The sequence below is a fragment of the Pangasianodon hypophthalmus genome, chromosome 1, assembly GCF_027358585.1.
Source record: "Pangasianodon hypophthalmus isolate fPanHyp1 chromosome 1, fPanHyp1.pri, whole genome shotgun sequence".
Taxonomy (NCBI): domain Eukaryota; kingdom Metazoa; phylum Chordata; class Actinopteri; order Siluriformes; family Pangasiidae; genus Pangasianodon; species Pangasianodon hypophthalmus.
In genome coordinates this window covers 29,517,387-29,532,532 of record NC_069710.1, presented here as the reverse complement: position 1 = coordinate 29,532,532, position 15,146 = coordinate 29,517,387, and the positions used below count along the sequence as shown (strand labels likewise).

The window sequence follows — 15,146 nt, the reverse complement described above, 5'->3', positions numbered from 1 at the left end:
AGCACATTGCACGCTCCACATAATCTAAGCGTAATAATAAAATGATTAAAAACTAAAAAGTGTGATTAAGTGATGAGGTTTTCTGTAAGGAGATTTTGTGGAAGGAGTCTCCAGTGTCAGTGCGTCATAACAATCCGTAAGTATTTTTCCGTCATGGGAAAGTACCGAGATTTATTTTTTTTTTTAATCTTAACTTAAAGAGAAAGAAAAAGAGACGGTGAAGGAACGAATGTGTATAGCTTCTAAGTGTCTAAATGTAACTAGAAATGGATAAAAAGTATGAGATGTCATTCTTTGATAAATAGGAAGTTGTTTGGCAAATCGATGTGGTGTCAGAGCAATAAAACTCTTCGGAACGTACTTTTATTGGAAAGTGATCAACTTCGCTGTAATAGCAGAAACTCCACGTCATCACATCATCCTGTCGTTGATTATTTTCCTATAACACCACACCCCCCCAAGTGTTTTATTTCTTACTTAAGAGTCTGATTTTGAAATCCACTTTCTGTTCTGTCTGATATCTCACTCTGTACTGCTTGTTCACAGGTCTGTGTGTGTGTGTGAGTGTGTGTGTGTGTGTGATGAAGAAGTATTCGGTATTTATGAGCCCATGTGTTTGTTCTGTTTCCTCATGAAGGATTCCAAGCTGCCCATGGCGCTAAGGAGCACCTTACTTGACCTGTTCGGACAGATTGAACGAGAGTTTGAGAACCTCTACCTTGAGAATATTGAACGTGAGTAGAAGTTTGGAGTTCTGTCGCAGTACGCACTGGTGAAGGTGTGACTAATAGGCCTGTCGCGTTACAAGGAAATTTTAAAGAATATCTAAAATAGTTAGTCTGTTAGTATTTCCATGTTAGATAATGACATATCTGTGTAGCGCAGGATGTCCTGAAAAAATAGTACATGGCATGAACGAATTCCTGTAGTGATGCCTTTATTAGATAAATAGATACCTAGTAAATTAGGAAGTGAAACATGCTCATAAATAGATTTGGGTTTTAAGCATTAACGAATACTGTAGTATGAATTTATGAATTTAAAATAGTATGAATATGAAGTTATGAATATTAGTAAGCCATATATAGTAAGTATGTTGTTATTAGCGCTAGTGCTATACTACTCTTTAGTTCTGTATAAATCACAGAATTGCTTTCTTAAGCAATTTTAGGAAAATCACAAAGGTGTTAATTATCATCATTTAATATTTTACATTTCTTAAATGTCTGCTCTTCAGCTCTTCTTCATACAGGAATGATAATCTCTGTTGATGTCGTGTCCTATGTAACAGAATGGTGCTAAAGACCCTATTCAGTGCACTAGATCAGAGGTTCTCAGACTTCTTGCAGCCAGGAACCAATTTCCCCTTGTGACCACAGCACAGATTTAAGACTTAAGAACAGCAGAGCAAATACGTACCATGATATTCATGTATTTGAGCCATTAGAGCTTCTTATGCTTGAGCTTTTAACTACACAGATGTACACAATATGACCAAAAGTTTGTGGACACCTGACCTTTACAGCCAAAATTGAAACAGCGACCTCCTGATATTGTCATTGTTATCAATATCCAATCAGCAGTGATGATCAGTTCTCAACTGACACTTTAGGTTTGTCCATAGACTTAATCTCCCATTATGGGCATGCAGTGGACATATTATACACAAACATCTGACATAGGTATGCTATAAATCCAGAATATGATATAATTGTGAGTGCTTCTGAGTGAAATTAATTGGAAAGTTTTGTTTTTTTTTTTAAACTTGTGATGTTGCACGGCAATTAAGCTTGCTAGTTTCAGTAACGTTAACAGACTGGGTTAGGCTCTAAGCTGTTAATAACATACCACAAGCATGATAAAGCTCATTATATTGTAAGTATTGTATTGATGGCATGGTATCATAATGTACACCATATGGCCAAAGGTTTGTGGACACCTGATCATCACACCCATATGTGCCTGTTGAACATCCCATTCCAGTTTTATTTCCTTTTGCTGTTATAATAAGCTCCACTCTAATGGAAGACTTTCCACTAGATGTTGGAGCGTGGCTGTGGGGATTTGTGATCATTCAGCTACAAGAGCATTAGTGAGATCAGGCGCTGATGTTGGTGAGGAGGTCTGGGGTTCAGTCAGTGTTCCAGTTCATCCCAAAGGTGTTCAGTGGGGTTGAGGTCAGGACTCTGTGCAGGACACTCGAGTTCTTCCACTCCAACCTTCACACACCATGTCTTCATGGAGCTTGATTTGTGCACACGGGCATTGTCATGCTGGAACAGGTTTGGGCCTCTTAGTTCCAGTGAAGGAAATTGTAATCATATAACATACAAAGACATTCTGCACAATTTTGTGCCTGTGTGCTTTGTAGCAACAGTTTGGGGAAGAACCACATATGGGTGTGATGGTCAGGGGTGCACATACTTTTGACCATATACTTGAATATACTTTAAGGATCGTGATGTAATATTTCTGTCCTTTCACCCACCCCTACTTGTTACCATGACACTAACACACTGACTCTGGCTCAGTGACACTAACACACCGATGCTAACTGTGCAGTGAGGCGAGAGATCGAGTCCCTGAACGAGCGATTGGCTGGTGAGGGTCAGACTGTCGATGGAGGAGACCTGGGTAAAGGAGCACTGAAGACTAAAGGTACAAGACTTCACTTACATTTTACAGAGCTTATTCAAAATGTGAAAAATAGGTTATTTTTTAACGTTTTTTTTTTTTTTTTCTTTGTTTCTGATTTAAACAGCCAGTCACAGTACGAGTCAGCTGTCCCAGAAACTGAAGACCACATACAAAGCCTCCACCAGCAAGGTACGAGTGCATCTGTGACATTACTGTTACACTGAAATGCTTACTAATCTCTGTGTTTTCACTCAGTCCTGTCCGGAGCAGCTGCCTGTCTGTCATCAGGCAGATTAGATCAGCACTTAGCGAAAAAATAAATCCTATTTACACACAATTGGATTAGACACAGATTATGAATCAGATCCTTGTGCTCCCGTCTGTGTGCTGTAGCGTCTGTGTGTGTGTGCTGTAGTGTGTTTGTGTGTGTGTGTGTGTGTGTGTGTGTGTGTGTGTTGTAGTGTGCATTTGACTGGTGATTAGTTACGTTAAGCTGTTCAGGCCTGTGCGGGTAATCTTATTCGTGTGGTAAATAACTTCAGGGGCAGATCCTCGGGGGTGTTTTTTTTAGGGGGCAATCAAGATGGGGGTGAAGGCTTATGATGGGGGGAGGCTCATGATTTTATATTGTTTTTTAATGTTGTTTCATCTTTTATAATTTTTTTTTGACAGTGTTCACACATATAATAATAACAAGAATAACTGTTCAACTTTTTTGTCAGAAAAAAAATTACAATTTACTTTTTTTAACTTCACTCCAAGGATCTGTTAGTTTAAAGCTCAGTGTTTGTGAAATGCACTGCTTCATGCTTATGAAATTTGTAATGCGCATACTCTCTCTTAATCCTCGCACTCTCTATTAAATCTTGTGTCTGTTTTTTTTTTTTTTTCATTTTTAAGCCAGTAGGACGCATTTTGTGTAAGCACAACACTCCCTGTTCAGTTATAAATAGTAAATAGAAATATACACTTGTTTAATGCTAGCTAAGTTGAATAGAGCGTGATAGATATTTATTTCACATTAATGAACTCAAAACATTCTCTGTTTAACTTGATGGAAAGCGGGGGAGCCGGCGAGTGCATTCCAGAGCACGTGAGATTGGCGGGAAAGGGGCGGAGCTTCCAGGACATGTCAGTTAATATTGGAGATTAACCAGATTAACTAGATTAATATCGTGAAATCCTGTTTTCTTAAATTGTGAAGTTCTTATTCTTAAGAGCATAAAGATCAGCATGTCTGGTAACATAATGCAGTCAGAGTAAACATCACTGGATATCGTGGAAGCATGATGTTGTGTAGGAATGATAAAAAGGTATAAAACTATAGTGCATGCTATAGAAGTGAAGTGCCTTCATGCACGTGAGATCTTTCGCACCAGCTTTGCTTTATTCTGAATGTTTTTCATTAGGGCTCGAAGGCTGAATTGGCCAGTGTTAGGGTTCCTTGGCTTTGGAACATTCATGAATACACAGAAAATAGAAAATACTGCAGAGTGCTAGGGGTATGTTTTTAATGTGTATGAACACGGCTTATTTGTAAGATGCAGGTGGGATGGTATTGTTGGGATTCAAACCCATGATCTTTGGATAACTGTGAAATCTTTGCTTGAAGTAATTTCAATATCCAGAGAAAGGGAAAAAATTCATAATTCTTATGGATGTTTTCGTTTTTGGTACATTGCTATATTTAAATGTAACGCACTTCATGGCAACATGACGCTCCTCAATGCTGTAACTAAAGCACACACTTCCAAATCCCACCGCCCGCTGCACTACAGACATCCGCCGAGGCGGGATAATCAGCATGCGCCAAAGACTAGGCATGTCATAAAACATTGATATGTTGATAGTTTAACGTTTTTTTATATGGGTAATTTGTGTTTGCTAGCTGTTTCGCATTATAATTAGACTTCCGTTTGTAATAGCTTTGGGAGTCCACATGGTGGCGATATAACAGATTTATATTTGAAAATTGCAGCTAAAAATTCATAATCACAGGGAAATTTTCCTGGTTATTGATACGTGAAAAAAGCATCAATCCCAAGCCTACTATTGACAAACATTTTCCGAATCAGGGACACACAGGTGCTCAAGCCTTTCAAATCCAGTGCAAAGCCTTTATACTACGCAATCACCGAAATGATCACCAGTGCCTTGCTCAAGCACAAAATGGAGACAATAAGGATTGCAGACATGAGAAGGACAGTTATCCCCACCCCAGGAATTCATAAACTCATTAATTTCCCATATTCTGTACTAATGCGCCTAAAAATCTCGCCTTACGTTAAGTTAGCTTCCACTTTTTTGCCTAGCCCAGTGGGTTTCCCAGGAAGCCGACTCAGGTGTAGCATCTAGAGGATTAAAAGGCACATCAGAGCCAAAACTGCCCTGTATATGTGGCAGCCATTTTGTGTACGTGTACGCATAAAGCAAATATAATCCAGCCTTAAGACTTCATCATCATCTGTAGTGTATCAATAGACTTCAGTTATTGAGTGTTAATTGAGAAATTGGAGGAACATTTAAACTTAAACATATGTTGAAACTTTGTTACTCGGTGCGAGCAAGTTTTCAAAACTCAGACGTATTGACAGTTTGCTGTGAAAAAGCGACTAGAGCAACCGGCTGCATCATTATCATCATCATCATCATCGTCATTATAACATGCTATCACTGCAAAAGATTTTCTATAATGTGCATGAGGTGATTGAATTAAAATGATTCCTTTGGCCTGAATTGTGATTGTAATCAGCTTTAGTTCCTGTTAGTACCCATCCTGAACAACTGGAGCATTTGCTGCTGCAGAAAAAAGAAGCTCATTGTGTCCTTTCCTGTGGTTCAGGTGGATTGAAACTGCTCTCTTCTCTCGCTCTCACTGATTTTAGCGTTCAAATTCTTTCCACGGCAAAGTAGGTGGACCTCGAAACTTCAATGTGGTGAACTGGGAGTTATGGGGTGGAGATTCATGGGTAACTTGCTTAACTCCTCCTCCTCTTCCTCCTCCTCCCCCTGTGTGTACCAGAATGCATGAACTATCTCACTGCCAGGGGGATTATCAGCTTATTAATTACAGGGAAAAATGTAGAATTTTTTTTTTTTTTCTGTTTTTTTTTTAACTTAGTTTACATAAAATAGAAAAGTGTAGAAAAACAGTAGTGTCTTTGCATCCACAGTGTTCAGATCTCACCCTAAAGACTGACTCCCCCTGCTTGAGTAGTTCTGTGTTGTGGTATCCCTTTTACAAAAGGACATTTTCAATGACGTAATTTGCAAAAAATGATTTTCTGCTTCAAAATGAAAATCATCAGGTGTTTTCCCAAGACTCTCGATCGGTCCGTGTTGAAAGTGTTGTCACTTTTTCTTTTTTGAAAGTTTTGCCAAGTGGGTTTTATGGAAATCCCACATTAACTACAGGAGATCTCTCTCTCTTGTTTCAGGGGTGGACAAATCATGAATTCATTAGCTAGCCCCAGCTGAGTAAAAAGTGGTAGTTAATGTAACATAACGTATGCCACAAGCTTGTTAAGTGTGTTAATACCAACTAACAGAAACAAACATTCTCAAACCCCCCACATTTTTGTTTTAATTTTTTCCTTGTTTTATCCCTAATTTGAGCTTTTGAAATTCCCACCCATTAGCTAATTCTGCTCTGTGACATGACGGCTACCGCCAAGGTAGTGTGAAGGCTAATACTGGGTTCCTCAGAGACACATGAAGCTAGCCAACCTCATCATTTCCCAGGGCAGCGTAACACACTTGGGGGAGAGCGCTGTCAGCCCTCTTCCGCATACATGGCCTCACAGAAGCCTGTAATGGCTGTGGCATCTTTGTACTCGTGATCTCGGGACAATAGGGCAAATGCTTTTTATGCTTTTACCGTTATGCTCTTCTAAAGAAGTTTTAGCACGGCATGTTTGTGGGCTGGACAAAAAGTCAGCAGGTCCTTGGCCGACATTTTGGGTGTGAGGAAAACACACGAAAGCTATTATTCAAGACTCGTTAACATCTTTATCTTCTCTCGATATCTTTAACCATTAGGCAACTGTGTGTAGTAAGTAGCTTTGCGCTGGACTTTCTTTTTCTCGGCTTCATCAGTGTTTCCACAAACCTGATTCTGAAAAGACTGTCTGCGTCCACGTGCTGTGATTAATCCGCCTACTTAAAATCGTTCTACCGTTCTAAAGTAAACCAGGTCGTGTCTGGGCTGATGTGTGTAGTGCGTACACACACCACATGAAAATGTTTATTTTGCAGCCGTCAATAGGGAGTGTTTTTTTTTTTTCTTTCTTTCTTTTATTGAACCTATTTGTCTGCCAGACAACTTCAAATAAAAAATTAATAGCAGACAAAATCTGCTTCTCCTGAGAGGCATGGTTACTAATTTGTCCACCCCTGCGTTTAATACGCCATTTTCGAGATCGTAAAATAGCTGCATTGATGCAGTGTGTATTATAATGATCAGAAAAGTTGCTCCTTTAGCCTTTATTAGCTTTATTCCAGACATTTAACGAGCTCAATTTATTTAATACTCAATTAAAACGTGCTGTTGCCACACGGACCAAAAAAGAGTCTTAAACACTGGGATCTAGTTTGTGTCACTGGTTCCTTTAACCATTTTTTTTTCTTTTTTTTTTTTTTTCCCCTAGAGAGCAGAAAGCAGTAGAGATCGTAGAGTTGCACCTTTTTTGCTGTATCGATGCTGCTTGATTTGAGCATGCTCAGCTCATGTGACCACTCAGAATGGATTTTAAGTTTTACATTTCTACATCTCAAACAGGTTCTGTAGGTGAGCACTCAGATAAGGTGCTTCTTTAGCTCTGGAGATTAATAAGCTTGTAATATTGTAACTTCCATTTCCACCAGGTCCTTTCAGGTTCAGGAAGACAGTTTTTGCTGATAATTATGCCATTTCTAAAAATGCTCAGCTTTGCGTTCACTTCGGTAATGATTTATTTATTTGAATCTTTGTGCAGGCTCAGTCTCGTGAATGCGCACTCCTTGGTATTTTATGTATTACTACACGATTGCTTTACTAAAACTGAACCTCTGTTTAAGGCTCCATATTTTGAGTGTTTGTTCCTCACAGATGACTGTGGATGTTATTTTTTGTTTCATTTGCACTCTTCATGGTTTTGTCTCACGCCAACGTTCTTGCTTTTTAAGTGCTTATTTCAGTGCTCACCAGCGCAGGCCACACTTATCTCCCATAGAGCCTGATATAGTGTGAGAGCTGGCGTGGCTGTGAATGCTCTCAAGGCAACATGCAGAGTGTGAACATGCTGCCTTAGTGGATCTACGCTTAGACCGTAGTGTTTGGTTAGCCGAGGCAACCCCGGGCTTCACGCTGCATCTTTTAGCTTCCCACTTATATACGTGTGTGTGTATATTTATGTGTGTGTGTCTGTATCCGGATTCTCACTCTTCCTGTAATCGCTCTAGATCGTGTCCAGTTTCAAAGCCACCACATCACGTGCCGTGTGCCAGCTGGTGAAGGAGTACGTGGGCCACAGGGATGGCATATGGGACCTGAGTGTGACCAGGACACAGCCGCTGGTGTTGGGCACTGCCTCAGCAGGTATTTTTTCCCACAATGCACCACTCAGTGACTTCTCCTCATCATACAATTATAGAGAGCATCAGGAGCGACACACACAGCACCAATCCCTTATTTTCATACTGTATGCATACGCCAAGCTCTGATTCACCGTCATATAAATGTTGTTTGAATAAAACACACTCAAATGTTGTGAAGCTAAAAGCAAAAAAATAATAATAATAATAAATAAATGAAAAAAATAAAAATTCAAGGCTTCAGGAGAAGGCTACAGTGGACCACAAAAAAGAAAGAAAGCAAAAGAAAATTACTGAAACTCATAATACAGTATTAGTACTATTTAAACATAATCCACAGCTTGTAGAAGGGTGCGCTCCATAATTATTGGCACCCGGTTGTGAAAAGCAGTTCGGCGCAAACGTTATCATATCAAATAAACATTACAACGTAATAATTCAAATTATAGGAGACACTATGAATCTTTGTTCTAACCAAAAAAAAATTTTTAGAATGTTTAAATAATGTATACATTATTGTAATGTATACAAATAATGTATACAATAATAACGTATACAAATTAAATAATGTATACAATAATGTAATGTATGTGGCAAAATTATTGACACCCCCAATGAATGCTAATGAAAAAACAACCTTTTTTTTCAGTTCCATTTCATTCCCTAGGGTATAAACATGAGGTTGCACACATGTAAAATCCCTTTGTTGTCCATTAGTAGGACTAAAACGAAAGTTACTTCTAGAGGGAACTGTATTTGTGTTTGTCTTCATGTACTGGGTTTGTGATGTGGAATAACTTAAATTCTTGACTCGAGTTCATGACAGCAAACCATTTGTCATAAACTGCTTGCTGATGCTTTTACTTTTTAAAAATGTCAGTGTGTTTCTGTGTGTGTCTCTTATTTTTCCCCAGACCACTGTGCTATGCTGTGGAGCATCGAGACAGGGAAGTGTCTGCTCAAATACGCCGGCCATGCTGGATCAGGTGAGCCATGGGGTTTGGCGTTTGTCCTTTAGAGGTGATAGCACTAGCACTGCATTTAGATTTTATAAATGAGGCTGTATTGCTATACTGCCACAGGCAGTAAGGAATAAAACACTTTATGGACATGGTGTTATAGGAAATTAATCAACGACAGGATAGCGTGATGCGGCCTGACGTGACGCGGAGTTACTTTTACCACCCTGCAGTGGATTATTTTCTTAGAACAGCATGTTTCGAAGTGTTTTATTCCTCATATATCATAGCAAAGAATAGATTTTTTTTATTAATCAAAGAATGACACATCATTCATTTTATCTTCGTAGTCCATGAAACAATTTAGTTCCTGTTATCACTTATGCTATAGCAGCTATGAATTTTCTTTCCTTCACCAGTCTCTCTTTTTTCCCCTCCTTGAGTTTTTTCCCCCTTCTTGAAGCAGAAACTTTCAAGGAACGTTAAGATAACAGCTTTAACTCTGACTGTTACAAAGAACTGACACTGGAGACTCCTTCCATAAATGTTAAATAAATATCTTCTTACAGAAAACTGTACCACATCATCGATCATACTTTTTCTGTGGCGCAGCAGCAATAGAAATCTGTGTAAGTTGTTACTATAGAAACATCGTCTCAGAACCAGCACGTTAATATAAAGCTGCGATGTGCCTTGCAGCAGGCACTACTGTCAGAGCTGCTGGTATAGAAAATTAATCAACACCTTCAAGGCCAATCAGAATGGAGAATGGAGAATGGTCTAATTATTGTATAAACCAGAGGAGGTGTAAATGTTGCGTCCTTCTTAAACGAGGAGGCGTAGCAACAGGAGTTTTGATAGTATGTGTTTCACATCTGAAGGTGAAAGTGTGTCAGTGATCCAAACGTTCAGCTTTGACTAATTTATTTCTTTTTTTGTTTTTTCTTGCAGTTAACTCGATCAAGTTTCACCCCACAGAGCAGATGGCTCTTACAGGTTCGTCTGTGTGTGTAATTAGAATAGTTCCTGCCTTTTGTGTGATCTGTTAGTGTAAAAGTGTAATTCTTATTCAAAGTGTTTCTTTTATTATCACTGAGTTATTACTGTGCTCAATCTCTTACTCCACGTTCACACTTGCAAGAGACAAAGCGACACCTACGTGTGAGACACGGAGGATTTCAGTGACAGTGGTGCGCGAGAAAGCCACCTTTAAACAAATTTTCTCAATTCTATGCTAATTAGGTATGACGTTGTGAAATCTAAACTAATTGCCAGTGAAGCTCGTACGAAGCCGAGCATGTAACATGTAAATCAAACGGAAATACATTTTAAATTAAAGTGTATAAATCATGTAGCGTGCTGTCAGATATACATTTTGGCTACTTCAGTTTCTCATCAGAGCTGAAAACAAATGCTACACAGGCCACGCCCACAAACGACAACAGTAGACACACCCACAAGCAGCAACAGTACACGCCCACGAGCGACCGCAGTATCCACGCCCACGAGCGACCGCAGTATCCACACCCACAAGCGACTGCAGTAGTCACGCCCACAAGCGAAAAAGTACACGACACGAGTGACTCGTCTCCTGCTAGCGTTATTCCTGCACACGTTTATTCTCACTACATACTAATGAAAAAAATTGTGATGGATGAAAGCAGTTAAAGGTCCATTATCTGCCCTGTGTGTGTGTGTGTGTGTGTGTGTGTGTGTGTGTGTGTGTGTGTGTGTGTGTGTTCTGACAGCGTCCGGTGATCAGACAGCTCACATCTGGCGCTACATGGTGCAGCTGCCTCTGCCTCAGCCTCCAGCCGACACCAGCGTGAGTGTTTTAAACCACACCTTAGAGAACTCCTTCTTCCCTCTCTCTCTCTCTCTCTCTCTCTCTGTCTCTCTCTCACACTCACACTCACACACACTCTACCTACATCCCTCTCTCTTTCTCTACATCCATCTTTCTTTTCTCTTGGTTTAACTCACTCTATCTCTCTTTCTCTTTATCACTCTCTACGTCCACATCCTTTCTCTTTCCCCTTTGTTTTTTTCTCTCTCTCACACGCACACTCTTTTACAGTTTCTTTTTTATTTTAGTCATCCTCTTTCCCTTTCCCTTTACAGTTTCTCTTTCTTTTACAATCGCTCCCTCCCACCATCGTGCTTCATTCTTCCTTTCTCCATCTCTCCCTTTCTCACCCGCTCTACCTCCTTTCCACAGACTTTCTCTCCACTCATTCTTTCTTCTTCTCTTCCCCTCTCTCTCACACACAATTTCTCTTTCTCTACATCTTTTCCAGTCTCTTCCTTTTTTCTCTTTTTTACAGTCACTCTTTCACAATATCTCTACTTTTTTTTTCTCTTTTTGACTGTCTTTCTCTCTTACAATATCTCACTCTTTCACCCTCTCTCTCATTCACAGTCTCTCCTCTCTCCACTGTTTTTCTCTCCCTCTTTCCCACAATTCCTCCTCTACTCCATAATACAACTCATAAAACAGGATAAACACTCGTAGCAGTGTGTAAAGAGAAGGTTAAACTTGTCTCTCTACTTTCTTCTGTAATGTTGTCCTAGGACAGCATCTCCAGTTCATTCAAATGAAGTATAAACTCATTCTTTGTTCTCCTGAACTATGCTCTTCTGTCTTTTTTTCCTCTCATTTTATTTCTGTTGCATTTCTAACCCCTGCCTAATCTCAGTTCTCAGTACGTGTGGCTCTAATCACATCAAACATGCATACACTTCTCATCCTAATAATTCCAGCTGTTTAAAGATGAAGTGGTGTTTACTCCTTCCTCTCTCTCTCTCTCTCTCTCTCTCTCTCTCTCTCTGTGTGTGTGTGAATAATTCAGGCGTCGCTGGATGACGACGTGGATTTCTCCGATAAGGACGATGCAGACGGAGACGCCGATGGACCGAATGAGTGTCCCACAGTGCGTGTAGCCAGCACCACTCTGAAGAGCCACCAGGGCGTGGTCATCGCCGCTGACTGGCTCGTCGGCGGCAAACAAGTCGTCACTGCGTCTTGGGACAGAGCAGCCAATTTATACGACGTGGAGACCTCTGAACTCGTCCACACACTCACAGGTCAGACAGGAAAAAGCAGTGTTCGGTTCTCTGTGTAGTCAGTTAATCACTTAATTGGTTTTTCAGTTAATAATGTTCTGTACATATGATAGCCTACTCTGCTTATAGGAAGCCTAGGGTATGAATCAAACCAAACATGGCATCTAACCAGAAGCGATTTGTTTCTTACAGAATTGTAGGAAAAATCATGTTTTCTTTACTGATCTTTCTGTCATTTTCGAATATCCAGCTATCAAACGTCATATCTTTTTGTATCCAGATGTGCAGGAAGTGACGAATCCTAGACAGGAATTTAAGCCTATTGGGAAAATGTATATCACACTGAAATTTTTTTAAAAATAATGTTTTCACTCTGGAACAATTTAGAGTGATTTTGTTCACGTTTCCAATTGCTTTCGACTTTAAAAAAAAAAAAAAGAAGAAGAAGTTTGTTTTTGGTTTTCGTTTGTATTCACTGTGATGTTTCTAATCCCTGCTCACCAGACACACCAATGATCTTTGCTACTTCCTTCCAAGCTTTATTTTTCTTCTTAATGTCTCTATACACACTTAATGAGAGGTCGTATATAACAGGATAAGATGAAACCATAGTTATGAGTCCGTAGGTTTAGGTTAGTAGTACGGGGGGGGACCCAAAAATTCCCGGAATTGTTTAAAAAAAACAAAAAAAAAAAAAACAATCTAGTCTTATAAAACATAATCCCCTTCAAAGTACTCTCCTTGTGAAGTGATACACTTGTCCCAGCGTTTCTCTCATTCCTGGAATATTTCCTGTAGTCATCTTTTGTCATCATGTCATCTATTTCTAGATTTCTTCCATGGTGGCGAATCTTTTCCCCTTCAGTCTCATTTTTAATTTCGGAAACAAAAAGAAGTCACAAGGAGCGAGATCTGGACAATGCGGTGGATGTGAAGCGATAACTACGCTGTTTCTGGTTAGAAGCTGCTTGGTTGACATCACAGTGTGTGTGTGCAGGTGCGCTGTCATGGTCCAAGATCCAGTTCTCGGTGCACTACTTCTCCGGATGTTTTTCCCGTAGGCCCCCAAGCGTCTAAAATAGAATCTTTTAAAGTCTGTCAAAGAAATGGAAAAAAAAAAACAAGCAGTATTTTGGATTATACTGTCATTTTGTTGCCTCTGGAGAGACGAGTGTGACGATCCCAGCGACGACAACAAATAAAAAAGTCTCTAGTTTCTACTTAGATTGATTTGTTGCCTTGCAGTGATGTGTGTTTGTGTGTGTTTGTGTGCAGGTCACGATCAGGAGCTGACCCACTGCTGCACCCACCCCACCCAGCGGCTGGTGGTCACCTCATCCCGCGACACCACCTTTCGCCTGTGGGACTTCAGAGATCCGTCCATCCACTCAGTCAACGTCTTCCAGGGTCACACTGAGTGAGTGTACAGTTCTCCTTTAAAACACACTACACCTGCTCCCTTTATAAAGTGAAGTCAAACACTGCAATAAATACTCCTATTTAACCAAGGAGGTGACTGCTCTACTGCAAACCTATTAATACTTCCACCTTGACTGACTTGCAAACGATTGGTTTTATGATTGAATTCTGTGTTGACTTTTTCATCTCACTTCATCTCGCTTTATCGCTCTGTAAAAAGAGCAGTGCAGCGGTGCTTTCGTCCTTTACTCTGTCCAGGTTTTTCAGCTCCTCTTCTATACACTCTTCTTAAGCATTTCAGCTTCCACAGTGTCAACTTTCACGCTAATCCCTCCATCAGCACAATCGCACTCGTCATGCTGTAGATCGCTAACTAACCGAGCCGAGTCTCTGCCATAACTCAGCACAGCCATGTCGTATAGCATTCGTATTGCATTCTGGGACTTTGAGTCCAGCATTTGTTCCATCTCCACTACTCTTACGCTGGATTTCTCATTAATATGACTTTGAACGTCGCTGGAATATGGTGAGTGAGAATCGAAGCTCATAGGAATAAGGAAAATACAGCACCAACCAACAAATTAGCACCAGAATCACTAAACACATCAGAAATATTGCAATATAAACATACTTAATATGTTTCAAAGTGGACTTTTGCATTAAAGCCAACCACAACTAAATAAGGTTGGTTGTAGTGAGCCCTTTGGTGTTGCATCATACACAGCGTTGCACTTTGGGTGAATTTCCAAACAGTTAAATATTACAGGCACCACCTGAAGTGTTGTCATAATGTTGGAGTATTGCCATAATATTGAAGTACTGATACGCGACAGCAATGATATCATTTATATTTTACATCAAATCACTTCAGTTTAAGTCCATCAGAATGTTGGTCCTTAATCCCGAGTCATAATCTTCATTTAAACTTTTTGGTGTGTGGTTACAGCGGGGTTGGTACACGCCAATTTGTGGCCATTTATGATCATTTCATACTCTACATGCCTTGAGATCTTTATTCCAGATGTTTAAAAGGTCTTTTGTAGGTGCATCAAATAGTAAATAGTCACATTAGTAGATTTTAACATTGTGTAAAATGTGCTTACAGCTATATGGTGATTTTCAGACAAAAGTGGCCACACTAAAAATGACGCTCCTTTAAAGTACAGCTTTGCCTTCTGAACCCTTTTAAAAGAAAATATAAAAATGAAAGGCATTGTGCATTGTATTTCATGAAAGCTCATTTCTGCCTCTTAAAAAATTTATTTCTGAATATTGACTCATAATTACAAGATACAAAGTCATAATTATGAGATACTAAGTCATCACTTTGAGATACTTGGTACTATATTCATCTCATTATGACTTTATTTTCTCGTAGTTATGACTTTGTATTTCAAAATCACAACTTTGTTTTCCCATAGTAGGCTTCCATATGGTTCTAACATAAGGCAGTATCTTAAAATTATGACTTGTGATTACACAATTATGCCTTGTTTT

General features: G+C 39.6%; 1 protein-coding gene across 5 annotated transcripts in view; it reads left to right on the top strand.

Moving 5' to 3' along the window:
- Positions 1-15,146, top strand: part of wdr37 (WD repeat domain 37) — a 36,368-nt gene that overhangs the window by 9,506 nt on the left and 11,716 nt on the right. For all 5 annotated transcript variants that reach the window (XM_034303139.2, XM_034303135.2, XM_034303134.2 and 2 more), the window contains 9 exons: positions 638-734; positions 2,563-2,658; positions 2,762-2,826; positions 8,077-8,212; positions 9,123-9,194; positions 10,119-10,163; positions 10,916-10,992; positions 12,017-12,251; positions 13,506-13,647. In XM_034303139.2, coding sequence (XP_034159030.1) covers positions 638-734; positions 2,563-2,658; positions 2,762-2,826; positions 8,077-8,212; positions 9,123-9,194; positions 10,119-10,163; positions 10,916-10,992; positions 12,017-12,251; positions 13,506-13,647 — 965 coding nt within the window. The remainder of the gene's footprint in view (positions 1-637; positions 735-2,562; positions 2,659-2,761; positions 2,827-8,076; positions 8,213-9,122; positions 9,195-10,118; positions 10,164-10,915; positions 10,993-12,016; positions 12,252-13,505; positions 13,648-15,146) is intronic.